At 34.5% G+C, this 17,796-nt stretch overlaps 1 protein-coding gene and 1 long non-coding RNA gene across 2 annotated transcripts; both read left to right on the top strand.

Moving 5' to 3' along the window:
* The first annotated feature begins 3,257 nt into the window (after positions 1-3,257).
* Positions 3,258-4,724, top strand: LOC132638607 (uncharacterized). The gene is made up of 2 exons (XR_009581821.1): positions 3,258-3,385; positions 4,451-4,724. It is a non-coding gene; the product is annotated as an uncharacterized LOC132638607 (long non-coding RNA).
* A 5,781-nt stretch (positions 4,725-10,505) lies between these two features.
* LOC132637801 (uncharacterized) lies at positions 10,506-17,401 on the top strand. Its single transcript, XM_060354837.1, has 5 exons — positions 10,506-10,767; positions 10,813-10,969; positions 11,037-11,193; positions 11,362-15,996; positions 17,040-17,401. Exons 1-4 carry the CDS (start codon positions 10,506-10,508, stop codon positions 12,358-12,360), a joined length of 1,575 nt encoding a protein of 524 aa, XP_060210820.1. The 3' UTR covers positions 12,361-15,996; positions 17,040-17,401.
* The last annotated feature ends 395 nt before the right edge of the window (positions 17,402-17,796 follow it).

Raw genomic sequence — 17,796 nt, 5'->3', positions numbered from 1 at the left:
AAGATGGCACGATGAGAATGTGCATTGACTACAGGCAACTGAACAAGGCGACGATCAAGAATAAGTATCCATTGCCTCGTATTGATAATTTGTTTGATCAGCTTCAAGGTGCTACTCATTTTTCCAAAATTGACTAGAGATCACGTTATCATCAGCTGAGAATCAAGATCGAAGATATCTCCATGACAGCTTTTCAGACCAGATATGGGCATTTTGAATTTTTGGTGATGTCCTTCGGGTTGACTAATGCACTTGCAGCATTTACGGACCTCATGAATGGGGTATTCAAGCCATACTGAGACCATTTTGTGATTGTGTTCGTTGATGATATTTTGGTCTACTCTCGGAGTGAGGTTGAACCTGGACAACACTTGAGAATTCTGCTACAAACGCTTAAAGAACGAGAGCTTTATGCCAAGTTCTCAAAATGTGAATTCTAGTTGGGCACCGTTTCCTTTCTAGGAAACGTGGTGTCCCAAGATGGGATTCAAGTTGATCCAAAGAAAATTGAAGCAGTTAAAGATTGACCTCAACCCACTACTCCACAAAGATACGCAGCTTCTTGGGACTAGCTGGATATTACAGAAGGTTTGTGGAGGGTTTCTCGAAGATAGCCGCTCTATTGACACGTTTAAATAAAAAAGGGGTGGTATTCCGGTGGTCAGATGAATGTTCAGAAAGTTTTCATAAATTAAAGACTGCATTGACTACGACTCTGATTTTGACCTTACCTATTGATGAGGGCGGTTTCACCATTTATTGTGATGCAACTCGAGTCGGGTTGGGTTGTGTCTTGATGCAGAATGGCAAGGTGATAGCTTATGCATCTCGACAACTAAAGAAACATGAGAAGAATTATCCGACTCATGACTTAGAATTGGCTGTAATTGTATTTGCACTCAAGATCTGGCATCACTATCTTTATGGTGAGCAGTGAAATTTATACTGTTCACAAGAGGCTACAATACATATTCAAGCAAAAAGATCTGAATTTGAGACAGCGACGGTGGTTAGAGTTACTTAAAGATTATGATCTTACTATTTTGTGTCATCCTAGTAAGGCAAATGTGGTGACAGACGCCTTGAGTAGAAAGTCTATAGGCAACTTGGCCCGATTTACTGCTAAAGAACGACCTATGGCTAAGGATATTCAGGCATTAGCCAACCGCAGATTTCGGATTGATCATACAGTGCAGGGCAGGTTACTTGCAAGTATGGTGGCACAATCGTTCTTAATGGGACACGTCAAGGCTTGCCAATATGAAGATCCTTGTTTGCTAGACTACGAGATCGAGTGCAAAATAGGGGCGCTAAAAATTCTCTATTGATGGCGAAGGAGTGTTACGTTGTCATGGTAGACTGTGTATTCCTATGGTGGGTGATGTGAAGCAACTAATTTTGGAAGAGGCTCATAGCTCGTGATACTCCATCCACCTAGGTGCTACGAAGATGTACCAAGACTTGCGTGGATTACATTGGTGGAAAGGTATGAAGGCTAATATTTTTAAACATGTGACTAGTTGCTTAAATTGTCAGCAAGTCAAATATGAACATCAAAAACTCAGTAGAGTAATGCATAACTTAATTATCTCAGAGTGGAAGTGGGAAAGGATTATGATGGATTTCGTAGTTGGTTTGCTGAATACTTTCAAGAAACATGACTCAGTCTGGGTGATTGTGGATAGACTCACAAAATCCGCTCATTTTATGCCGATTCGGGTTACTCATACCGCAGAGCAGTTAGCTAATATTTACCTCCGTGAGATAGTTCCACTTCATGGTGTGCCCATTTCTATAATATTTGATCGAGGTGCACAATTTGCTATTGAGTTTTGGAAGTCTTTTCAGAAGTCATTGGGTTTACAGGTCGAGTTAAGTGCAGCTTTTAATCCACAAACTGATGGACAGTCTGAGCGAGTTATTCAGATTTTTGGAGGACATGCTTAGTGCTTGCGCGATTGATTTTGGTGGTCTTTGGGATGATCAGTTTCCTTTGGCAGAGTTTGCTTATAATAACAGCTACCAATCGGGTATACAGATGGCACCGTTTGGGGCTCTATATGGTTGCAGGTGTCGTCCACTGGTCGGATGGTTCGAACCGGGCGAAGCACAACTATTAGGTCCATATTTGGTTCAGCAAGCCTTCGAGAAAGTAGCGATGATGCCAGAACGATTTAAGACAGCACAAAGCAGACATAAGTCCTATACAGATAAGAAAGTTCGTGATGTGGAGTTCGTGAAGGGTGAAAAAGTCTTCTTAAAAGTTTCACCTATGAAAGGAGTTATGAGATTTGGTCAGAAGGGTAAGCTAAGACCTAGGTATATCGGTCCTTATGAGATTTTGGATCGAATTGGGTTGGTGGCATATAGACTTGCTTTACCTCCAAGATTCTCTGCTGTTCATCCTGTAATTCAAGTGTCTATGCTAAGACGATATGTTGGTGATGATAGCCATAAGATTCAGCCAGAGGATGTGGAGCTCGATGAGAATTTGACTTATGAGGAGGGTCCAATATCTCTTCTTGATAAGTAGGTGCAACAATTGAGGTCGAAGAAGGTAGCTTCAGTCAAAGTGAAATGGCGTAATCACCTAACCGAGGAGGCTACTTAGGAGTTCGAGGAGGACATGCGAGATAAATATCCTCATTTATTTGACGCGACAGGTATGATCTAGATCCTTTCGAGGACTAGCGTTACTCTAAGTGGTAGAGAATGTAATAACCCAATTTTTTAACTAAGGGTTTATTTGGTAATTTTAGCTAAAAGGGATTAAAAAAGAATAGAAATTCGGAATTAGAATTAAATAGAAAATTGAAAAGAAGGAATTTAGTGGTCCAAACCCAAAAAGGAAAAGGAAAAGGAAAAAGAAAAAAAAAGAAATTAAATACTTCAAAAGTTAGACCATCAGACGTGAAGGATTAATTGTACAAAGCTGAAAGGAAAATAAAAGAGAACAAGCAACAGATGGAGAAAAACCAGTGGAAAACGAAAAAAAAAAGGATAAAAATAAGAACTTCCATCCCAAATCATCTAGGTAATGACTCTAATATTTTATTTAAGTTTATTACATAATTATGGGTGAATCTTTATGCTGAAAATATGGGGATATTTTGAGAAATTGAGAAAGTTTAGCTCTAGGGTTCTTCAATAAAAATCATTGATTTGAAAGGGCAAATAGTGTCGGATTTTAGACTTCTATATATTGTCGGAATCCTCTCGTTAAGGCCTTCCCGAAAACATATGTCTTGTCTGGTTAAGGCCTTCATAGTTTGTTTCCTTTGAAGTTACCTCTTTTCTAGTTCCTGATCATCGACAACGGGAGAAAGTGTAAATGATTCTAGTATGTTTCTGGAGAAAGTGGAGAGTATTTTCGAGAGACCTCAAGGTATTTTTTTATTTTTCAGTATTTTATCTGGAGATAATTAGTTTTTATACTATTAAGTCACCATATGGCATGAACAACTTATCCTAGTATTATTTTTAATTCTGATATAACTTAACCTAGATTAGTAAGCAAACAAGGGATAAGAAAGTACTATTTTTTTTCCCCAGAACTATTTATATTTGTCCAACATACCAAACGACCTTGACATAATGTTTTGGAATTTTTCCTTACTTTGATTAAGGGTATTTTTATCTATTTTTTTTTAAACTAGAAAATTTGTCCAGGCTTCGCGCATTCATAAAAGAGCCTTTTAATTTATGAAATGATCTTTACTAATATCTACATATTAAATAACGAAGAAATAGACTTTGTAAAAACTAAAAAGAAAATCAACTGTAATGATCATACCACATCATTAATGACATGACATTATGATTAAATGGAAAACATAACGTGATTATATATATATATATATATATATATATATATATATATATATATATAACTCACTATCTGTTGGTGAAATATTCATATAAGAAATTAAATTCACCATAATTTGCAACCAAAGAAATTATTCGTACCTTTTCGGGGCGTTAAAAGATAATAGAGTTCAACAAATAAATGAAAACACAAGTATTGTACCTATAAGAGAAATATTTTTATGGTTCTTTTTCCTTAATGAATCAATAACACAACAACAACATACTCAGTGAAATCTCACAAAGTGGAGTCTGAAGACAAATACATTTTCTGATTTCTAAACTACACAAGCTATTTATCCTTAATTAAAAGTGGAAGTTGTCTTCTGTGGCGAAATCCACCAGCATATTCGGGTAAATTCTTGTATCCTTGTAACACAAATGGACGTGAAAAGAAAAAGAAGAAGAAGAAGAATTAAGCAAATTTTAAAGGCATATCATAATGAAAAAGAAGATAAATAAATTGCATATTTTGAAGAGCAAGTTATGAATTCCTTAGACCATCTTTTTCAAGATCCTATTACTTTAAAAAGCCTACAGCCAAAATTAAAGAAATGCTTTGCTTCTATTCACCCCATGGATGCAGATCTTTTGGGCTTGAAGGCTTACAGTTCTTTCTTGGTATATTGTGCCGGCCGGAAAAATGACATATGTGGACGAAAAGAATACAATGAAGAAATGTATCTGGGCGTCTCATATAAGTTATTACTGGAATGCTGGTAGTTAAATCTAAGTTACCATTTCGATTTGTTTCGTTTGAAATTTCGATTTGTTTCGTTTGAAACTCGCACGACGGGATAGATGCCTATGGGCCAGTAATTTGAACTGCAGTATTCTGAGTATGAATATGCTTATAATTAGATTTATGTTGCCTCTTTGTTTTCCTTTCTTTCAAGCGATAACCCTTGCTTTGCATTGTTTCATCGCTTCAAGCCCCGAAGCTACAACTTTTAATGACACTGGATGTGACGTTGTAGCGCTAGAAGGTTTCAGAGTTGGACGAGGTAGCCGTATAATAATCCCTTTAAACGAGGTCTCAAAGACTTCAATTTCTTAGAATATACAGTTTTGACGTAAAATCACAATTATTGAGTAGTGAAATAAACAGTTTGATCACATATAATGGAAGGGATTAGAAGATTATATTGTTGATGTCAACTAGTTCAGGATTTGAAGTGTCCTTACAATTCAAGTTTAATGTCTTGAAAAGTTAGTTTGTCCTTGAATAAGAAGATAAAGAATGGATAAGAAACATGAAAACCTTGATCAGCCCAAATTTTAGAATTTTTAATGTGGACTGGTTAGCCTTACAAAATAGTTTGATGGTCCTGGGGTTCTATGCCTGATTAGATGTAATTTTTAGTCACATAATTTCAAAAAAGCTACTTCATTGGTTGCCCTTGAAAAGGAATTCCATGAAAGCATGAAAATTGTTAGGAAATCAGAATACCATCAAAGGTGATGAAACGAATAGAATCCTTTTATCTTTAATTAAAAGTTCTGAATGTGAACTTTGAAAATAGAGGAACTCAAGGAATAAAATGGTTCTCACTTTATGGATCCTATGTAGCAAGAATATCAGAAAATTGTTTGGGCTAGCTACTTTTTGGACTGATATTTATAATTTAGCTGTTGGTTGAAATATAATTGAAAAACAACCACTTCTTAATACAAAAATAAAATTTGAAAAAAAGATATCTTTAGCTAAAGCACAAAAAACTCCTTGAAATTTTATTAGAGTTTGAACTTCATGAATATTTCATGAAGTTTCGTGGAGTTTGGACTATACTACTAAATTCAACTCCATTAAAAAATTGAACCACATATTTCAAACTCCAGGAAAAATAAGAACTAAAAAATCTGATATTTTCGTTGAGTTTTAACTATCATAGCTCAAATTTCAAGAAATATTGCTAGAGTTTAAATGTTTGGCAGTTTAAAGCACCATAAAATATTCCTGGGTTCTTTGTGATTTAAGTAGGAGTATTTTTATAGAAATTTTATTTTCGCACTAAATTTCAGCTAAATATTGAATAATTTTGAGATAACGATTAAGTATTATTTAGTGGTAAGAAAATTAGCTATTTGTTCATTTATTTTGACCAATCTAAATTAATCAATCCAATAAATTTCAATTACCTAATGACTTAAAAAAAGTCTTTTGTTGCCATTTCCAAGAATACAAGGAGGCAAGGACTAAAAGCAAAAGTTGGTTATCCTATTCACTTTCCACTTTCCACTTTCCAGTGCAGTAGCTTTTTTCTAGTCTTCCTAGTGTCCGAGGTAAGGAAAAGTCAAAATGGTAACGTGGGACTTAATTATGGAACGACATTTAACGCTTCTTTGTACATGATTTTAAATAATAATTTGAAATCTGGTTGGATTGAATTTGTAATTTTATTTATATATGCAATTTAAATATCTTAAGTTGTATTTTCTCCCAAAAACATGAAAATTGCACAATTTTTGAGAGGCATAATATATATATAAACATGCCTTCGAACTTGGCTTCCAAGTATGCCCTCCATGAACACTTAACTTACAAAATGATCATCTAGCCACCTCTAATGCCACATCAACATTTTGTGTTTACGCTTTTAACTTTATACAAGTTGAGGTGTCTACATGTACACACTCAAAGTTGAAGGGCTTAGTTGTCAGCTGGGGCTAAATTCGATGGCCTGTTTAAATATTATGTCTTTTTGAAAACTGTCAAAATTTTCCCAGTTCTTATACAATCTTACCAAATAAAGAAATCATAGTTAATAAATAAGGTATCGGAATATACCAAGGGGCTACATTAATAAATTACATATCTCCACATTTTGTTGTATAAATAAATACTTGCGATTAGATGCTATTAACTTTCACATACACATAATTTTATAAAGATCCACTTTAAAAAGATCAATAATAGTAGTAACTCGATATTCTTTAATGTAATCATTCAACATGGTATACGACTGATCTCTTCATGTCGAGCATGAGTCTTTTTTTACAAAATATAAGATGATTCTTTTTTTCACAAAATATAAATTTTTGGGTTAAATTTTACATTTAAATTTTTTGAAATCATGATTTGTAATCCCGAATCCTACTTTTTTAAAGAATTTGAGATGTGAAATCATAAAGTTGAAGTTAAAGTTTATGCAAATTTCATAAACAAACGCTGCTTTAAAATTCCAGTATCATATATCTAGTTGAGGCATTGTTGAATTATTTCTTTGGAAAGGAAAGTTGGTCTCTAGGAAAAAGTAGGATTTTTGTGGAAAATTCAAGAGTATATTAGACAAACTAGACATTGGTCAGCTGACATGGTATTGATGGCCCTTGTCAGTTTATCAGATTGTTCGTTAATGCGTGTCGCCTCAGACCTTCTTGTTGCCTAGTACAGTATTAAAAAAAAAAATTAGACTAGAACAATTTCTCACATGATATTCTTTTGTAGAAACTTTAATATTATGTAATTAAAATTATCAATGGTGAAATGTAAGAGCCTTATAATCAATCCTTTGGTTAATGGTTAGAAGGGGAGACTTTTTACTTCGTTAGATATTGGACATGAATTTAATATGTGATTCGGTATGACGTTAAAAGGCATTACCATCATTGTGAATGAAAGTAAAAAACCTTTAAGATTTAGATTGAATAGGCGTGTGACTTTCAGCTCTTAGCTTACAATTCTAGGCCAGTAGCTGATAAAGTAGCTAAGTTTACATTCTGCCATCTTGTAGTTTGCTGAATTCAAATTATTTCATGCTCTTGCAACTCGTTAAAGAAAATAGCTGCTTGTCCTAGCGTTATAATCTTTCTGCATGCCAGCTTGAGCAGGTTGAAAGCATAAGTATAAAATATTATTTTGCTTCATTCAGTTCTCGAACTCATTTTGGCCTCTCAAGGCTTTGGTCTAGTAGTAAGAACACAACATTTGACGTGTGATTTAGGCGCACATCACGAGTTTGAGCCCTATAATAGACAAGAGCTTAGTACGGGGGGGGGGGGGGGGGGGGACGGGGGCATCCTCAACCGAGTTTCGTATCATGTGCCACCGGCTCTTAGAGATTCCTGGAATATCAAAAACAAGTTATGGAACACATTTGGTCATTACTTTGTTTTTTTAGTAAGTAACTCATTGGGTCATTACAAAAAAACTATTTATCATTATGTTATGATTTTGCCTGTGAATCAACTTTCAACTTTTTACGGTAGTTTGGAAGTCAAAAAAACCGCTATCTCTCTCTCTTCCTCCCGTTTCCCACTGGTATTGGGTGGCAGGCCTGCTTTTAGTAGATCCTTTGTTCAATCTTTCCATCCTCATGGTCCGTAAAATGCTCCTGAACTGAACATCTCTTTCAATGTTCCTTAAGTTCTTTCTCCTTTGACTTCCCTTTTTTCTGCTTAATTAAGCTGCAACAAAAATTTCATTTTCCTCTTCTTTTAGTAGTATCTCAAATATTACAGAAAATCATTATGTATATATGGGGATTTCCTGCCCTTGATCTGTATTTCCTCTTTATTTATTTGTCCTGTGATATTCTATTCCTATTACCTACAGATAAGAAGATGCTTTTCTTAGGAGGCATAAGCTAACCAAGTTGATATATGCCCCGGGAGAAGTGGTTCCTTTTGTTTTCCTTCCTTCGAAGGTAATATGTCTTATATGCTAACCAAAATTTAATTTTAAACAGTGCAAAAAGCTCTAACTTACTTTAGTCACATAATTTCAAAAAAGCTACTTCATTGGTTGCCCTTGAAAAGAAATTCCATTATATCAAAGCATGAATTTTTTTAGAAAATTAGAATATCATCAAAGGTTAAGATGGAACGAATAGAATCTTTTTATCTTTAATTAAAAGTTTCGAATTTGAACTTTGAAGATAGAGGAACTCAAGGAATAAAATGGTTCTCACTTTATGGATCCTAAATATAATTGAGAAACAACCACTCCTTAATACAAAAATAAAATTTGAAAAAAGATATCCTTAGCTAAAGCACAAAAAACTCCTTGAAATTTCATTAGAGTTTGAAGTTCATGAATTTTTCATGAAGCTTCATGGACTTTGGACTACACTACTAAATTCAAACTCCATTAAAAAATTGAGTGACATATTTCAAACTCTAGGAAAAATATATACTAAAAAATCCTGATATGTTCGTCAAGTTTTGAAATATCATAGTTCAAATTCCAAGAAATATTGCTAGAGTTTAAATGTTTGGCTGTTTAGAGCACCATAAAATATTCTTGAGTTCTTTGTGATTTAAGTAGGATTATTTTTATATAAATTTTATTTTCGCACTAAAGTTCAGCTAAATTTTGAATAATTTTCAGATAACGATTAAATATTATTTAGTGGTAAAAAAATTAGCTATATGTTCGTTTATTTTCACCAATCTAAATTAATTAATCCAATAAATTTCAATTACCTAATGACCTAAAAAAGGAGTCTTTTGTTTTCCAAAAATTTTGAAATATTGATTTGGAATCGCAGATCCTACCTTTTAAAAGAATTTGAGATTTGAAATCATAAAGTTTATGAAAATTTCATAAAAGTAGAGGAGGATAAGGCGTAAGGCTGAGATAATAATTCAAGCAGAGGATAGCAAAAGAAGAAGGTAAAGTCAGGTGCCCAAAGAATACAAAAGAACCTAGTCCCTTCAGTGTATAGATCCTGAGGTTCCTAAGCTATTCTTTCAGCTTGATAAGGTTTCTCACTACTCAAGGTGCACGTTGAACATCAAAAGTTCCTCTTAAAGATGACTTGAGAGGAGAGAAGAGAGGGATGTCAAGCTCATGGACAAAAGTTCTGAATAAGGGATGATATATAAAGAAAATCGTCTTCTGTGTTTGCAAATTTGTAAACCATAAAAAACAACCTATTTCAGTACAATCAAGGATTTGCACAAAGGTTTAGGAGGGACGATGTTAAAATCCTTGAAGTGTCAAGCAAATTTTTATTGTATCCAAAGGATAGAAACCACTTCTTGTCAGGAGACAACACAAGCCTGATGGATATGGTGAAGTCCCTTGAGCTAAGTTTTATATGAATTTAAAGAGCACTCATGGGGAGGATTTGAATATGCAATCAGTGATGTCATCTAAATACTTGAAACGATGTTTGAGCTACATAGATTGAGTCAGTGAAGCTGTGGGTGTTCAAAATCATCTAATGGATCCTCTATAAATAGCTATGTTGAGAAAAGAGGTACAATGCTGAAGTATTTTTTGGAGATATCTAACTCATCCTTATACCGTTACAGGTATGCTCACATGGAAATTTCAGGACAACCTAACATTGGAGACATTACACTCTTCAGAGTTTTTGCCTAAGCTGTCCTCACAAAGGTCAAGGGATCAACTCCTTATGACTCAAGTTAGTAGTCCTTTCAAGAATTTACATATATTTTAATTTTGCGTAAGTGCCATGTCATTATTAGTTCCCGCTTCTTTTTAAGCCAAATATCTCTTTTCTCTGAACCGACCCGGTTGTAAAAGTACTTTTTGATAAAACCAATAGAAATCGGTTCCTTTCTCCCATATAAGCCATCTTACACTTCTCTTTCCTTTCTCTCTCATAATCCCTCAAACCCTAACACTCCATCAAGTACTGCTCTTCTCTCTATTTCCTTGCTCAAAATAGACCATGTCTAACCTTGAGTCCTCATTTTCTGTTAGAACAGAAATAAACCCTACTCTCTCACCTCCCAAAGAACCCACTCCAACAGACCCACTATCATCTTCTCTTTCTAAAAAAGGTCACACTTCGACCATCCAAAAACCCAATGTGCTTTCACCTATACCAGCTATTCCTGGTCCCTCTAAAACTCAAGAGAAACAAAAATCAAAAGTTTCTATCTCTGAATCTTCAAAACCCTCTTTATTGGACAACCCCGACTCTGACATCAGTGCAAAAAACATTACTACCTCCTAACTCTTTGGTCTTACGGAAGAAACAGTTGATAATGATGATGGGATAGAGGTGTCAAGTCAAAATAAAGGTGCTGAAATCTATAGGTTAGTAAAGGTGATGCATGAGAATGAAGAAAGGGTTTTAGAAGGACCACCTCAAAAATCAGGAAATTCCAACCCTTTAACTAGTACAGAAAAGTAAAAAGTTCCGTAAATGTCGATACTGTGATTAGTAATTGTGAAAAAAAGTGAAATTGTTTGTAAGGGATGTTATCTTGGATGCTGAGTTTGAAATAGGAAGGGCACTGTTAGGGGCTGCAATAAATGAAAGAGAGATAGTGGAAAAATCTAGTAAAAGTGCAGAAGATATTGCAATCAATGAGGATAGTGATATTGCTAAAGTGAGAAGTGAAAATGTGGATGTCTGTTTAGATAATGCTGGTGATAATCTTGATGACATCTTATGAAATATCGTAAGTGATGTTACTGAGAAAGAAGTGGTTGAAAGGGAATCTAAAAAGGTAAGTATGGAAACGCAAGAGAAACCTGAAGAGTTTGAGAAAAAGTTGGTAGAAAATGAATTGGAATAGAGGAACAGTGGTGAAACAGAGTATGTGGATAAGGGACCTGGTCCCGAGGAACATTGTTTGGACATTGTACCCCTGTCCTCCATTGTTGTACCACTGGAAGGATGCTCAAGAAGGGAATCTGGTGCTTCAAAATCATCTGCGAAAGGAAACATTACCAAAAGTAAACATATTTCCAAAAAGAAAGTGATCTCACAGCCTAGTAAGAAACCTTTCACTATAAAACTTAGAACTCAAACACAACTAGACTCCATTTCTAAGACTGAGAAAGAGAAGAGTCCAAAGAGTAGAAGAAGATTGGTGAGGCCAAGAGACAAAGAAGAGGTGGTGAATGTGGTTGACAACCAAGGAAAGGAAAAAGAAGAGTCTCACCGAGAAAGAAAAAGCTCAAAAAATAAGGTAAAATTGAGAAGTGAGAAAGATATTGTTGAATTGCACAAGTCTCAGAAAATCTATAAATCTCCTAAGAAAAGGAAAGATGTTGAAATTAAGGAAACAGGTCCACCCAAAAGGAAAAAAGTGGAAGTCAGGAAGGGACCTGGTCCTTCACTACAAGGAGCACTCAAGAAAAATGACGAGATGTTGAGAATCAAGAATCTGAAAGGACAAAAGGTACTTGGAAGAGTGTTTGATCCTGAAATAATTGGACATCAGGGATTGAATAAATTGATGGAAATATTAAAAGCTCAACAACGGGACCATCTATTTGAAGGGCCTGCTCTTGCTTATGAGAAAGAGGTAGCAGATTTCTTTGCAAATCTACAGTACACTGCCAACCATACCTTAGTGTGCCGAGTTGGAGGAGTCGATTTCACTTTGGATGAAACTCAGCTGGGCGAGATTCTAGGTGTCCCAACTAAGGGAATGAAGATGCTGGGAAATGATAAAAATATCAAAGTCTTAGATGACTTCAAAAGTTTCATAGTCAAGATTGGAGAGCAAATGACTACCAATACTCTGTATAAGAAGCAAATGAAGCCACAATATCAGCTTCTTTTTTAGTTGGTCAACAAGGTGGTATTGCCCAGAGTTGAGAAAAGGTGTATTGCATCTAAGAGGGATCTGTTCCTACTGGAGATCTTGGATGAAAGAAACTTCTACCCTCCATCATGATTGAGCATATGATTAAAGTCATAAATACAAAAGATGAAAAACATGGTCTACCTCATGGTTTTCTCCTGACAAAAGTTTTTGATCACTTCAAAGTTGTTACTGGGAAAGCTACTAAAGGAATAAGGAAACAGATGTTCTCATTGAGCACACTAGAGGAATGTGCCAATGTGCAAAAGAAAGAGGGAATAGGGAGCACCTGTACTATCTCAAGTCTCATTGAGGCAAATGAGAAGCAGAAAATGCTAAGTTGAAGGCTGGAGGACCTGGTCCTAGAGAAACACAAACGAAAGAGGTTGCTAAGTTAAAAGGTGAAAATGAAAATATGCAGTAGAAAGTTGGATGACTTCAGGAGTAGATCTTGGAAAATCACAAAGCTGCAGATGCTAGGCAGGACATGATGCTCAAAGTTCTCAACCCTATCAAACCTGCAAACACATGATCCATCTCCTTTTATCCTTTTTGGTCCCCTTGCCTACCCCTGGTCCTAATTCTGTAAAATTTCTTTTTGGCATGTATCGATGACTATGGCACTATGGAAACTTTATTTTGTATATTTATGTTTCAACTGACTGCTACATTTCAATGACAATTGCTCTGTTTTGTGCATATGTTCTCTCTTTCATATTGTTCTGGTTGTTTCTATTACTGATCATTCTGAGTTGCCCAAGTGGTCTGAGTTAATGACCCTGAACTTCTTCAGGCATGTGCTAATCTTTTATCTTTTTTTTTTAATGATGCCAAAAGGGGGAAATAGTGGGACAATCAAATTGATGTTGATACTCCATCATTTTATACTGCGCTTGATGTTAACAGGCCACATGCTCAGGGGGAAGTCCCAAATGAATATTGTACAGCTGTGAAATGGGGATACAACCAAATGAATAACAGGTCACATTCTCAGGGGGAAGTCCCAAATGAATATTTCACAACTGTGAAATGGGGATACAATCAAACTGATACACACTTGTTGTTAATGGTCACGTCCTCAGGGGGAACATCAATTACAAGTTTGTCATCATAAAAGGGGGGAAATTGATGAGTTATGATATGTTCTAGTTTTGATGATCTGACAAACACACTAAGGATCAGGTCCTCTGAACACTATACGAAACATGACAGCTGGTAAAGCTGCTGCACTGCTCTAGCAGAACTGCAGCAGTATAACTGTATGTGTGCTAGGAGCTACTAGCCCTTGGAAAGTTACCATCCATGGTCACATATTTCTCACATGCTCTATACCTTGATCTCATATATATACAACATGTTGGTATTAGTTTGACCTAACACTTGCAAATCTAAAAATTATATATTTCAAGTGCAGCTGCCACCCCTCTCAAGAACAAAGCCTCAATAAGCCAAAGGACTAGATCCCTGAATTGAAGATGCTTCAAGTCCTTAGGTTGTTGAGTCTTTGTTCTATAAATTGTAAACCTACTCTTCTCTGTTAAGAAGCTGTTTGTAGGTGCTTGAATTCTAATGGGATTGCTTGTAAGAAGTTTGTCTTTACAAGTTTTGAGTGGTACACAAGGCTAGAGTTAGTCTAGGTGTATTAGTTTGAATTCTCAATAGGTATTTGTGGGCTGTTCACCTACTTAACCTTTAAGTGGTACACTTGTCTAAGTATAGACAAGGTGTATTAGTTTGCTTGGCTAGTGGTAATTGAGAGTTGCTTACAATAGGGACATTGTAAGGGAGAGGATTTAAGTGTTTAATTCTTAAGTTGCATTAGGTTGTAATCTGAACATTGCTCGGTTTAGTGAAGTTGGAAATTCTACTGGGGTAGGTCGTGGTTTTTAATCCCTTGAGCAAGGAGTTTTCCACGTAAATATCTTGCCTTATTTACCTTCCATCATTATCTGTAAAAACAGCTTAGGGACCAGGTCCCTTAGACTGCTTTGGTGAACTTTCAGTTGGTAAACACTAAAAGGGTGAACTTATAGATTTTATCTGTTACAGAAAATCATTATTTATATATGGGGATTTCCTACCTTGATCTGTATTTTCTCTTTTATTTATTTGTCCTGTGATATCCCTTTTCTTAGGAGCTACAAATAAGAAGATGCTTTTCTTAGGAGCCATAAGCTAACCAAGTTGATGAATGCCCCGGGAGAAGTGGTTCCTTTTGTTTTCCTTTCTTTGAAGGTAATATTTCTTATATGCTAACCAAAATTTAATTTTAAACAGTGCAAAAAGCTCCAATTTACTTTAGTCACATAATTTCAAAAAAGCTACTTCATTGGTTGCCCTTGAAAAGGAATTCCATTATATCAAAGCATGAAAATTTTTAGCAAATCAGAATACCATAAAGGTTAAGATGGAACGAATAGAATCCTTTTATCTTTAATTAAAAGTTCCGAATGCGAACTTTGAAAATAGAGGAACTCAAAGGAATAAAATGGTTCTCACTTTATGGATCCTATGTAGCAAGAATATCAGAAAATTGTTTGGGCTAGCCACTGTTTGGACTAATATTTATAATTTAGCTGTTGGTTGAAATATAATTGAAAAACAACCACTTCTTAATACAAAAATAAAATTTGAAAAAAGATATCCTTAGCTAAAGCACAAAAAACTCCTTGAAATTTCATTAGAGTTTGAACTTCATGAATTTTTCATGAAGTTTCGTGGAGTTTGGACTACACTACTAAATTCAAACTCCATTAAAAAATTGAGTGACATATTTCAAACTCCAGGAAAAATATATACTAAAAAATCCTGATATTTTCGTCGAGTTTTGAAATATCATAGTTCAAATTCCAAGAAATATTGCTAGAGTTTAAATGTTTGGCGCTTTAAAGTACCATAAAATATTCCTGATTTCTTTGTGATTTAAGTAGGATTATTTTTATATAAATTTTATTTTCGCACTAAATTTCAGCTAAATATTGAATAATTTTGAGATAATGATTAAATATTATTTAATGGTAAAAAAATTAGCTATTTTTTCATTTATTTTCACCAATCTAAATTAATCAATCCAATAAATTTCAATTACCTAATGACTTAAAAAAGGAGTCTTTTGTTTTCCAAAAATTTTGAAATCATGATTAGAATCGCAGATTCACTTTTTAAAAGAATTTGAGATTTGAAATCATAAAGTTTATGCAAATTTCATAAACAAACGCTCCTTTCAAAATCAAAATAATTATTCCAAATTGCATGGCCAAACGCACGCATGGTTAAAAAGAAAATCAAGAACAACTACTATAAATTTCCAAGAATACAAGTAGGCCAGTACTAAAAGCACAAAGTTTGGTTCTCCTTTTTCCAGTGACAGTGCAGTACCTTTTTTTCTACTAGTGTTCCTATTTTCCGATGTAAGAGCAAAGGGGAAAAAAATGGGAATATGGGACTTCATTTATGACAGCACAGAAACCGCGGTCAAAAACATTGGTGACGCTGTCGAAAACATTGGTCAGTACGTGCTCGATGATGAAGGCAGGGATAAGATGGTCAATTTTAGTACAACGTTCGTTAAAAATGCTTCCGTTTATGCCGCTAAAGAAGCAGCCAACAACATTCCTGGTAATTTGCTCCCTTCTCATTTACAAAACCCCAAAATCATAGTAAAATGTACATGCACTCAATTTAATATCGAATTAGGGGCAGATTAACGAAATTTGAGTTAATAAATCAGTTTCTTTTTCTTTCAAATCACCTCTGATGAACATCGACCTTTTTTCCCTTTTGTTCTCTGGCTCTGGTTTCACTTACAAAAATGATTGCTGGGCAAATTTTCAAAAATATACCGCTTTTGAAAATATTTACATCATGTATCCCGATATACAATATTATACCTCCAGAAAAGCAGTATACATAATGTATCAATCTTATATAAAGTGTATAATATTGTATAAAAGATGTTTATACACAAATATGGGCTAAATTTGGTATTTATACCCAAAGTATGGGCTACGTGGCGTAAATATTTTCAAAGATAGACATAGAGCGTAATTTTTGCTTCTTTTAATTTTTTTAATCATTACATAATTCATAAGTGAAACTAAGAGTAGCCCCCCTCCCCCCAACCCACCAACCACAAGACCCCAAAGAAAAAGGAGACGGAATTTGAGTACCATGGTCAGAACATATGATTTTCAGTGTAAAATTGGATATGGGTCATTTAACTTTTAGAGATACAAAATATATATTCAGATTTTACACAAAAACTAGTCTGAGTCATAGTAATATTTAATAGAAAAGCATTTGAAAAATTTATGATCAAAGAATTCTTTACTACCAAAATAACTAGTGCAGCGTAAGATGAGACAAAATGGAGTACGCGTTTAAGGTAGAAGGTATTCGGTGGAATAATTTAGATGCATGCGAACTGACCTGAACACTGGTATGTGGTAATCATTGTTAATTTGTAGTTTTAACTTAGATTAAAATTTTAAATAATTCACAAAAGATATAATTGCATACACTTGCAAATGAAGTAGTTAAACTCTAAATTGAAATTGGGGAAGTGAACAAATGTGTCGTCATCTAATGAATTATTACTAATAAATCAATGAAATTCTTGAGAACTTAACGTAGTATAATGTAAGCTTCATTTTCATGTGCAGGTGTTAGGGCAGTTAACGAAATTTACGATGCAACAGTTCGTGAAATGAACAATGCGTCTAAAAAGAATTAAGGCACACCGTCCTACTAAGGTCTTCATGATGAAGAAATTTATGGGTGCTCGTTTTCTCGATAATTTGCTGGTTCCTGTTCACGAACAACGGAATATATTTAGTTGATATGTATCTGGCTATCTCATAGATGTTTGTCTTACTGGATTGTTGGTAGTGTATGCTTGTAAGTAGATCTAAGTTACCGCTTTGTCTTGTTTCCGTTGAAGTCGCATGACGGAAAGATAACTTTATATGTATCCAATTTGAACTCCAGTATCGCTTGTAATTAAAAGATCTAAGTTATCTCTTTAGTTTGTTTCCTTTGAAGTTACCTCTTTTCTGGTTCCTGATCATCGACAACAGGAGAAAGTGTAAATGATTCTAGTATGTTTCTGGAAAAAGTGGAGAATATTTTCGAGAGACCTCAAGGTATTTTTTCATTTTCAGTATTTTATCCGGAGATAATTAGTTTTGATACTATTATGTCACCATATGACATGAATAACTTATCCTAGTATTATTTTTAATTCTGATATAACTTAACCTAGATTAGTAAGAAAACAAGGGATAAGAAAGTACTATTTTTTTTCCAGAATTATTTATGTTTGTCCAACATACCAAATGACCTTGACATAATGTTTTGGAATTTTTCCTTACTTTGATTAAGGGTATTTTTATCTAATTTTATTTTTAAATTAGAAAATTT

Source organism: Lycium barbarum, chromosome 4 (assembly GCF_019175385.1).
Source record: "Lycium barbarum isolate Lr01 chromosome 4, ASM1917538v2, whole genome shotgun sequence".
Classification (NCBI taxonomy): domain Eukaryota; kingdom Viridiplantae; phylum Streptophyta; class Magnoliopsida; order Solanales; family Solanaceae; genus Lycium; species Lycium barbarum.
This window is presented reverse-complemented; position numbering and strand designations above follow the sequence as displayed.